We start from the raw sequence: 11,113 nt of genomic DNA, 5'->3' as shown, positions 1-11,113 counted from the left end.
ATTACTGGGATTAATGCTTTAAAGTTTTAAATGTTACAGCTGATCGATGTATTGATGGTGTATCAAGTCTAAAATAATTTCATGTTTAATGAAAAATACATTATATTTAGCTTATATAACCTATTCACATAAAAACTCTGAAATCCAGCTTATATAACTGCACTCACTGAGGTTTTCCTTTTTCTTGTATCACTAGAAAATCCTGGAATCTTATTAGCCTCAACAGTTTTTGTTGGCGAACTTAGAGAATCCAGTTAATCTGGCTTCACTTGACAAGCAAAGGACATCCTTGGAGAAACCGTGATAGTCAGATGCGAGAGCTAGCAATGCTACCGGATGAATACTGCAACACGAACATGTGATTGGACCAGCATTTGGAACTGCTGGATGCAGAAAACTCCTGAGAAAGTGGAATGCAGGACCGGTTGGGTGCTGCCACACTGAGGTCTCGTGTGAATTACTGCAACCCGTTTCTACTAGAACTACCCTGAAAAAACAATGTTTCCTTTTCTCTCTTTTTGTGCACATCAACTGAAAGGTAAACGCTTATATAAAACAGATTAGTCTGGTCACATGGCATAAGAACAAGATAACTTCAAGACAAGACAGTCATGATGGCCATAAGTATAAGGACACCTGATTGATGATTTCCATTTTACAGCATTTGGCGGATGCCCTTATCCAGAGCGACTTACATTGTTTTTATCTCATTACACATCTGAGCAGTTAAGGGGTTAAGGGCCTTGCTTACTCAAGGGCCCAGCAGTGGCAACTTGGTGGTTGTGGGGTTTGATCCTGGGAGTTTCCGAACTGTAGTCCAATGCATAACTGCTGAGTTACCCCAACCCTCTGATGACACCTTTATACGTTGATTACTTTCCAAATTGTTTCTGCTAGATCATCATCTGCTCCACTCTTCTGAGAAGGCTTTCCACTAGATTTGGGAGCATTTTGCCACACAAGCATTAGTGAGGTCAGGCGATGGTAGTGATGTTGGGATTTCGCTTTGATCCCAAAGGCGATGGTTCAGTGAGGCAGAGTTCCGTCAGGGCCCTGTGTTTGACAACACTTGAGTTCTTCCACTCCAACCTTCACACTTCATGGAGCTGGGTTTGTGGACAGAAGGACGCTAGAACAGGTTTGACCTCTGAGTTCCGGTGAACGAAAGAGTATTTCTACAGAACTGCTTTACAGAAGAACATGAGAAGGATGAGGTGTTCACATACTTTTGGCCATGTGGTATATCTAAGTGCCATCATTTATTCAAAGAAGTTAAAGGAAGCTTTCGCTTCCTGAAATGATGATTGTCCAAACTTTTCAAAGACACCTAAGCAAGGTCAGAACTGTCCCAACACCTATGATGATTTAATGTTCAAGCAGGAGAATTAAACTAAATCGACGAACAGCGGATTATGTAACTCTCAATCATTTATTCACCACCAATAAGGGTTTTAGCTTAAACTGGGAGGCGGCAATGCTAGCAGTCAGCAGTCTAATCAACCTTATTAGCCATATAGCATATCATACGTCTATAACATGACAGCCTGACTAGGCCAGAGAGATCTGCTATACTCCTCACTCCTACTGCAGAGCTGTCAAGACCATCATGGGGAGATGCAACATTAGAAAATAAAATAAATTAAATATATTTTTTTAAATAAGTAACTTTGGAACTCTTTGTTCCACTTATTAGGAACAATAATGATTTAAGACCTTACTTAGGTTTAAAGTTCCACAGTGCCCTAAATGTAAAGTGCTATTCAAACATAAGTGCTAACGTTTTCATCCTGGGACCAAAAAAAAAAGGATGTCAAGCACAAAAGACTGCACCAGAAACACGATCATCATCACAGACACTGTAACATTAATGATTTTCTGACATGTAGTTCTGTCGTCGTCGCATTTTGCTTCTAGCCCACTCAAGCTTAATGATAATCTAAAGAAATCCCCCCCAAAAAAAACACGAGGGTGAGTCAAAAATTATCTGCACTGCGGTTATATTAAAATGTCTGTTGGCTGCAGTGTCTTATCAGAGCTTTCCGTTCAAGGCTACTGTCTCCCCAGTCACTGCTGTGCAGGTGTGAATGTGTCACATCAGTTCATTTTTAACTACGGTGCAAGCAAAAACAAATGCCCCACTTGTGATTTGCGCAAAAGAGGAGTAGCGCGCAGTGATTCATTATTTTTGTGGTCCAAGGGGTTACCTGGTATCATTATTTCGCAGAGACTTTGTGTGAAATTTGGACTGATACTCTAATGAAGGTGAACGTTTCTAAAAGAGAAGGTGTTTAAGCATCCTCCCTATAGTCCTGATCTTGCTCTGATCACTTGTTTGGTCCCCTAAAAGCAGCCCTACGAGGAGGAAGCTTTACTTCTGGTGAAGAAGTAAAGACATCAATGCATATGTCACTTTTTAATAAAGGGGGAATATAAGGGTTTGCTGACAGATGGACAAAGTGTATTAAACAGAAAAGGGGATTATGTGAAAAAAAAGATGGTTTTGATGGTTTGTCTTTTCTGGATGTTTATTAAAATAAATTCTACAGCCAGAGTGCAGAAAATTTTTGACTCACCCTCATATTTGTGCAAATAGAAGATTTCCTAGCGAGGTTTGATTTGGTAAGGCTAAATTTCATGTTGGTTGAAATGACAGTAATCTATTTGTTTTATAGCTTACATGTTACTGTAAAGATAAGACATATATATATGTGTGTGTGTGTGTGTGTGTGTGTATAGCTTAAATTATGGTTTGGCACTGTGTGGGTTCTTTTTAAATACAATATACAGTATGTGGCCTTAAAACATTAATATATATGTGTGTGTACATATATATATACACACACACTTACGTAGCTCACTCGTTATGTATAAACATTTCAAACTCAATGTGACACCTGAGTACATCACGGTCAACTTTCCTGAAAGCTCCTGATTGCGATACTCATCATGCGCACTCGTACATCATAATATATTATGAATCTATATGATCAGAATCCATAGCCTGCTCTCTCTCGGATATATACATACAAACGTTAAATATCTGTACAGGTTAGAGATTAATAAACGTCTCTCGGTTACATGTAAAAACTGGAAAGTTATTGAGAGTAGTAGTGTTATGAAAATATGAAGGTGTCCATCGTTAAACAAACTCTGACACACCGAGCAGAACCAGCACTGCCCGCTTTGCAGACAGACACACACACTGGCACTCTCACAAACAATGACACACGAACAAACAAACAAACCCCCTACGGCTCGAGGAAGTCCGTAAAGGCATCGGCCATCGATGTGTTTTCTTTTTTCCTTTGAATGCTAGAAAAAAAAGTATATTCAAAGCTACAAATAACAGACTACACTCTTTTTTTTTTTTGTGTCATGCATCGATATAAAATATTAGTTTCTCTTTGTTTTGTCTGTATATTTACATATTAATTTACAGGTGAACTATACAATAAAAGCTGAATCCACATGACAATCTTAAAAATATTTTCTGACCCATAATTAATGTTTTTTTTTTCTTTTTACATGGAAAATAAAAAAAAAAAAGAAAAGAAGAGGTGAGTATTTGCAAAGGACGAGGATAAGGGAAGTAAAGGAGATGCCGTTTTTTTGGACAGGACTTCTCTGAAGTCTTGAATCACCACCTCCATCTTACAAACCAGAGCGCCCTACAACTTATCATGCAATGGTGTGGATTAAAGACGGCCCACTTCACAACTTGCCTCGCCTCTTATCTCCGGCGACTTGACGAAAATCAATAAGCATCCAGAAGTTGATGAGGGACGACATGTAGGACGCAGAGACACAACAGCACCTTTTGCTTTTGCGCCAAATAACAGGTACGCTTTGAATACTGCTAACACTCCTCCTTCATCGCACTGCGCAACAGCGGTCATGTTCATTCTCCCTCAGGTCTTTGTCACGCCGTTGGCTGTTGCCGGGGTTACTGAGGCGGGCCACTGGAGCGGTCCGTCATGCTGTCTGGCCTATGAGAAGCCAGCTGCTGCTGCTGCTGCTGCTGTTGGTGCTGAAGCTGCTGTTGGTGCTGATGCTGCTGTTGGAGTTGCTGCTGCTGCACCTGCTGTTGCTGCTGCTGTTGTGTGGTTGTAGAGAAGGCGCTCTGCTGCTGGAGAGGAAACGCTGCCTGGAGGATCAGCTGCGCTGACTGATTCCCGTGAAGAAGACGAGGTGCCTACGTGACAAAAAATATACTCTCTTGAATCTGCTTGCGTTAGCACTATGTATTGTGAAAAACTGCTGAAAATTACGCCTTCAACTTGAAATAGTCTACTGAACTACTTGCAGATCCTTCATTGTTTATGGCGAAAGGTCAAAATCAGCATAGGTGCACTCACTAGGAACATTGTGGCATACCCAGTTCCTTCTATTAAATGAGTTTTCAGCAATGCAGGCTTTCGATCAGGTAATATACACTGTTCAGCCGTTGATGCAAAACAGCTCATATGTCAGTCTACTTAGACAAAGTGTGCGGCTGAGTTAGTACAGAGCTACACTCATCAGCATAACGTCTCTGATTTAATAAATTCTTGAACTGGAAGTTTGGGATGCTCTTACACTAGACAGATCTGAGAGTAGTTTAAAACCTCAGCAGTTTCTAATTCTAGAACTGTTTTAGTTTGTGCATCTACAAATCCCAGATAATCAGATGCATCATACTGAACAAGTCGAAGAAATTTTAATTAGTTTGTATTAAAAATAACAGTCAAACTGAGACATATGATAAACTTTCTCATGAATGAAGGTGTAAAACCGATTGACATTTACAGAAGACTTCAAGCACAGTATGGTGGTGAGACTCCTAGCCGCAGTAAAACAGTTCAAGTGGTTTAGAGAAGACTGTGAATGATGATCCTGGCTGAGGTGGCTCAGGGCCCACTGCAGTCGTTTCCGTGAACATTCTCTCTCATAACTGTCTTCTGTTATTCTGCACAATCAAAAGTCCTGCTTTGACTTGAACACACCTCCTATTATTTAAAGATGACAATAACGGTAACCTAATAATATTTCATCAGATTCTTTTTATTTGGGTTTGCTTCTCCCAAAATAAACCAGAACAGTGTACAGGACACATGATCAGTATCTATAAAGCTGGGACATGGTGCTGCTGTGGGTCAATATAGGTTCATACAATAACCATGCATGAAATATTAAAAAATAAATAAATAATCTATTCATTTTCTGATACGCCTGTAGACATAGCCTGCTCTGTGCTCTGCATGTGGTCTGCGTGGGCTATATGGAACACCAGCGCTATTAATAAATCAGAAATGTAAAAAGATAAATCTAAAGCGTTCACTTCTTCCCCATGCAGGAAAATGCATCTCACGTGTGTGTGTGTGCGATTTTTGAGCTCAAGTTTTAAAATAAAAACCTGAGCGTCGCACAACACCTAGTCTCAGCATGAAGTGGTACAGTGCGCTTAATATTCATAACTGGATTTAAATCATATGTTCATGATTGACGAATTATGCTTGTTTTTAAACCAAAGTGATTTTTGATTAACTTTATTATATCACCTGACCTTTCATTCAAGTTGCTTTAGTGTCTAGTGATTTCTAGAAACTGACTTCACAGATTTTTACTCTTTTTTTCCCCCCAAAATAGTTATGCTTATTGCTCACTGATTTTAACTTTAGCGTCACCTTCAGATGCAAATTCTTTATAAAGATATTCTGCTATCACAATGTCTTTGTTGTACAGGTGACTTTATGTATGTATAAACTGCAACAAACCTACAGATTTTTTTTTTCTTTATTCATCATCCAGTCTGCTTTTTTTTAATACTCACCTGGAGGAACTGAGTCTGGCTAAGTGGGGTCTGGTTTTGGTTCTGTGTTTGAGTGCTGGCCTGTGCCTGGCCCTGCTGCTCCTGTGAGGGTGTCGGTGCCTGCTGCGCAATGCTGATGGTCTGGTTTTGACTCTGCTGAGGGGCAAATGGTGTCACCACCTGACCCATGAACATGGTGGTGGGCACCATGACAGCACCACATGCCATAGGGCCTGTCACAAGCTTAGTGAGGAGCTGAGGGGCTGTTGGGAATCTGGAGGAAATAAAATAAAAAGTCAGCAAAATAGTAAGGCTGAAACAGACCTGTCCCTGGAAGGAGATTACTCAGTGGTGCTTAACAAGAGGAGAAATATATATTAAACCATCTTAAACCTAAGGGTTATTGGTGAGGTTCTGTTCTGCTCTTTAAAAGTGTCTTTGCTATTTTCAAGGTGATAAGGAAAATTTCTTATTTTCAATAATATAAGAAATCTGCTGAGGCCTTAAAAAGCCATAAAGAAAAAAAACATAGAAGTAAAAAAAAAAAAAAAAAACATCCTCCTTAAAAATAAAAACTTGTTTTATTGCGCAATCTCACAAACCCAGAGTAATGTTTATAATTACGGGTCTTTTAAACTACGCTTTAAAACACGATTTAAGCGCCACATTCTTGCTCTAGGTTTCTAACCAATAACAGTTGAGAATTCTTATAACCAATCGTAACGCAGAATATGCATTTTGTCTGTGTGTGACCTCACACAAGTTTGCTAACAGTCTTGCAAGTGTTCTTTCTTAATGGTTTATCAGAAATGCAATGTAGAATATATGTGAAAGATCTGTTCACACTCTGTGTAACAATTCTACAGCACATTCTGGAGCAGAATGAGGTGGTACCGTATCTGTCGGTCCTGAGTGAAGGTGGCCACTGCAGTTCCACTCGGGCTGTTCTGGGGTATACTGGTGGAGATCTGCACCACGTTGGCCTGGCCAGGCTGTGAAATCATCATGGTGTTGTAGAGAGGTGCAGGCATGGCTCCCTGCGGAGACTGCAGTGTGTGGGATGACCTCTGGGGCTGCAGCACAAATTTAGAAACACACATGGAAAAGCTGCAGTGAATTTAAGAAAGTGAAGTGCAACACTCTTTTTTTTCCCCACATATGACAGCTGGCCTAGACACACACGGGAACAGATTTAGGTCCTTTTTTCTGAACCTTTTCTATTACTGAATTCAGTCGATTATATTTCCAAAAACACAACTGATCACTGACCACAAGTACAATTTGAATCACTGTGACCTGACCAGGCCGTAGGTGTTGTAAATGTAAAAATTTCACTTTACAGCAGTGATTCCGTTAGTTTGCGCTCACACGAGTGTCATTAGCGATGTTCCTTGCAAATTTTTCCGACAAAACAGTCCTTCTCTGTTAGTGTGTGTTTATGTGAAATTCAAATGAGAAAAAAGAAAGGTTTACTGTGTAAGTCTCATTAGAAGGTTAAAAATTAATTTTCTCCCTCAGCCTCTTTTATGTGTGTTCGCGCGCATAATTTGACACTGTGCCGGTTCACACACTCTCTCTCGGGAAGGAAGGGCCTTCCCTCTTACACACACACACACACCGCCTGCGCGCATAAACGAAAACACTTATCTGTCGGGATTCATTTTTACTTTTTTTAAAAGGTAATGTGCAGGTTGTTTTGTTTTTATTTTTACTTTATATTTTGTATTAATTATTTTTATGTTTTTATTTTTTGGGGGCTGTGGAACAAATAATTTGAGTTTTCATTATTTCTTATGGAAAATTTAATTTGGTTTACGAGCCTGCTTCCAGAACGGATTATGCTCGTAGCCCAAAGTTCCACTGTATTAGTCCCGTTCCATATTTACTCGCCTCAAATGTAATATAAACGCATTATGATTAATGGTATTTTATTGCCGACTAGCTGCTATGCTGAGACAAAGATTAGGCAATCAGAAAAATGCATTTTTCCATTTTCTTTTAAAGCTTCCACTCCAAGTTTAGGATCATCGATATCATAAATAATAAATTACTGAACAAAGCCTTGGTCCCACATACATAAAATAAGCTATAATTAGGCCTACAATAACATCATGATTTATCAGGGTATTTCACCAGGGTCAACCCTAGCGATTTGTCGGTTGCTGGCATAAGAAACAAACCTTCTGCTCATGTAAAAGAAATGACTGGCGCAGCCCCAGCTTTAATAACTTGTAATTTTTCCTTTTATGTCTGGGCTAAAGTTTACACAGATCCTTCCTGTAGGCTGTACAAGTGGCCTGTGGTGTTGCAGGCATTTATCCCTGTACTCTAGTGTTTCTGTGTCACTCTGCCAAAACCACTAGGGGGCTGTAGGGTTTTTATGCCACTGTGCCAAGTCTCTTGGGCACTCAGCAGATAACTATAAACTATTTAGAATAAATATGCCAGCTCATCAAATTAATCTTTGAATGATGTAACCAGTATAAATAACACATTATTATTATTATTATATATATATATTTTTTATAATAATAGCTAGTACTCATTTTTAAATAGTTTTTTCAAACTTGCGTTTTCTCACCTGGGTGTGTGTGCCACTCTGCTCTCGGAGAATGCTCTGCTGCTGAGGCTGGGCCGCCTGGCTCTGCTGAGTGATAGTGTGTTGCTGTGCGCCCGTATGTGTTGATGCCAGGTTGCCCTGTAAGATACCTGCAGGCACCACCAGCCCCTGCATGGTCAGAGCAGGACCAGTTTGCACAGAGGAACCCTGCGCTAACTGCACTGAGCCAAGGTTCAGACTACCACCACTTTGCTGCAGGAACATCTATATACACACATACATACACACACACATTAATATCCTCCTACCTGAGAATTATGATACTAATTGAGTCAGGTTTAATTAGGCTACACCTGATGCCAAGACCTTCCAGACTTCCTGTAAGTCTAACAAAAGGAACTAATGCTAATATTATTTTTTATCATCATCATCATTATTATGAACATAGTAGTTTAACCAGGGGTGTTCAAGTAAAACCGGGACTTTTGATTGTGCAGAGTAACAGAAACGCAGTCATGAGGGTTAAAAACTCCTTTTATTTCTCTATAGAATCCCCTGCTACACTAACGCATTTACCCCAGTGTTTTACCAGTACGTGGATGCCACCAAGGTTTAAAGATTTCTCTTTACATCTAAAATACTAGCCTCACAAACATGTGGAAATGGCTTAGACGTGGCAGTAGCTTCCAGCCGAGTTTCTGTAACGTGCAATTGGTGCTGGTGAATGGTGTGTGTACAGTTTCCCCACAGACAGATGCATCTTTTCTGCAAGTTATTTGTCGATTTTGACTGATCAGGCGCTCACCTCACTCAATGTTGACAGGAACGACTGCAATGGGCTCTGAGCCACCTCGGCCTGGATCGTCATTTACTGACGGACGACATTCTTTAAAACGTTTGCACCTTTAGATGTTTTACTGTGTTTAGGAGCCTCATCACCATACTGTGCGTGAAGTCTTTTGTAAATGTAATTTTTACGCCTTGATTCACCGAAATTTCCCGTTTTGTCCCGGTTTGACTTGAACGCCTTTGTAATTTATGTAATATGTATTATATAAATGTGTATATAGGATTTATAAGTGTAGCATTTGGACCTCATATTGGTAAACAAAAAGCTTTCTGGGGTAAAAAATCTTAATCTCTTCAGCTCTAAGCAAACAAATCCTCAGAATTCATATAATCATTTACATCCTGAAAATATCCACATCTCTACCAGTGTTATGGACGTCATATTAAACAGACAAACTTTGATGAGAGAGAAAAGGCGTTCCCCAGTTTTAAAGACAGTTCGACTTGTACAATGAAAGTGACTTAAATGAACTCAAAAGGTGTTGATTTAAAAATGTTTGTCATTTTTGCGACTGATGATTTAGGATAAACTGGGACCATGATGTGACGAGTCTTTTACACACTATATATATAAAACACCATTAAGTGGTGAATTTTAACTATTAATTGTTTAAAAACTAGAAACTTATTAAATCTGTGATTACTGAGGACTTTTTCCTTGTCGTTTCCTTTCCTCGCTTTTTCTCTGCAACTTTCATATATTTTTTTTTGCTTTTTATTGCCCAGCATTATAAATTACGCCTGCTTTTTTCCTACAGTATGGTAAGATGGACTTTTTCCTACGGTAAGGTGGATATTTTTCTCTATAAAATATAAAAGTTCTTAACATACAATAGGATAAATGTTTTATTAAAGTATGTAAGATGAGTTTATTGATTAAAATATCTACGAAAACCCGGTAAATGTAGATGTGTGGTCCAGCAGAGGTTCCTCTGACCTGTAAGCCCTGGCCCTGCACCCTCTGCAGCTCGTCCTGAATCTGACGCAGCTCCTCCTGCTGCCTCTGGATGTTCGCTTCGATCATGCGTGTGCGCTGCTCCAGCTGTTCCTTCAAGTGCTGCATGGCATCCAGCTGTGTGGAGAACTGCAGTACTGGCTGAAAAAATAGACAGACCGACAGATATACAGATTTTTGAGTATTTTTAGACATGCATCTGACATGAGATGCAATTTTAGACATGCAAAAAAAAAGTATGACGACAACAGATGACGACGCGCACGGGGGATTTGTGATCCCCATGTGTTGCCTGTGCTTTGCACAAAAAATGACATCATTACAGTAGGTCACATTAGACATTTAACAGCTCGATAATGAGGAACCAGAAGAAGAGAATTATAAGGGAAGTGACTAAGCTGCAATAAATATGACTATTACTCATACGGCTGAAATAATCCACAAGAACCATCTGCATAAAGTTTATCTACTGAATATGAGGAAGTCTTTAGGACACAATTATTTTAAATGTCTGTGTCATGCAGCTTAATGACCTAATGGTTTAAAAGAAAAATTATACTTTTTATTTAAGTGGACATGTTACTTGATTAACGGCCTAATTAAGGCTTGATATGCACATACCCAGACCTCATATGGCCTTCATTTGTCAAGAAATAACTAAGAAACAGGCCACAGCTGGCCATCAAATTGCTTATCAGTTAGTTGTCTAATAACTTGTGAGAGAGAAGGAACTGTGTAAAAAAGGCTGACATTCTTAAACAATTATATTTCTATATTATATATATATTAAACAGCAATATTTGTGTCAAATCCACATAATAAAAGCTGAAATTATTGCTATAAGCAACAAGAATAGTGTATTGTATACAGAAGCAAACCTGTGAAAAATGCCCCAATACTTATGGACTCAACTGTACTAAAAGTGTAGAAGTTAGAGATTTGTAATGAGCCATTTGAAGCT

At 39.3% G+C, this 11,113-nt stretch overlaps 1 protein-coding gene across 1 annotated transcript in view; it reads right to left on the bottom strand.

Annotated features, from left to right (window-relative positions):
- clocka (clock circadian regulator a) overlaps positions 1 to 11,113 on the bottom strand; it is a 30,851-nt gene continuing 19,738 nt past the window's right edge. The window contains exons 17-21 of the mRNA XM_053489265.1: positions 10,135 to 10,293; positions 8,370 to 8,612; positions 6,683 to 6,861; positions 5,810 to 6,062; positions 1 to 4,192 (exon numbers count right to left, since the gene is read on the bottom strand). Coding sequence (XP_053345240.1) covers positions 3,944 to 4,192; positions 5,810 to 6,062; positions 6,683 to 6,861; positions 8,370 to 8,612; positions 10,135 to 10,293 — 1,083 coding nt within the window. The 3' untranslated portion in view covers positions 1 to 3,943. The remainder of the gene's footprint in view (positions 4,193 to 5,809; positions 6,063 to 6,682; positions 6,862 to 8,369; positions 8,613 to 10,134; positions 10,294 to 11,113) is intronic.

The sequence above is a fragment of the Clarias gariepinus genome, chromosome 27 (assembly GCF_024256425.1).
Source record: "Clarias gariepinus isolate MV-2021 ecotype Netherlands chromosome 27, CGAR_prim_01v2, whole genome shotgun sequence".
NCBI classification, from domain to species: domain Eukaryota; kingdom Metazoa; phylum Chordata; class Actinopteri; order Siluriformes; family Clariidae; genus Clarias; species Clarias gariepinus.
This window is presented reverse-complemented; position numbering and strand designations above follow the sequence as displayed.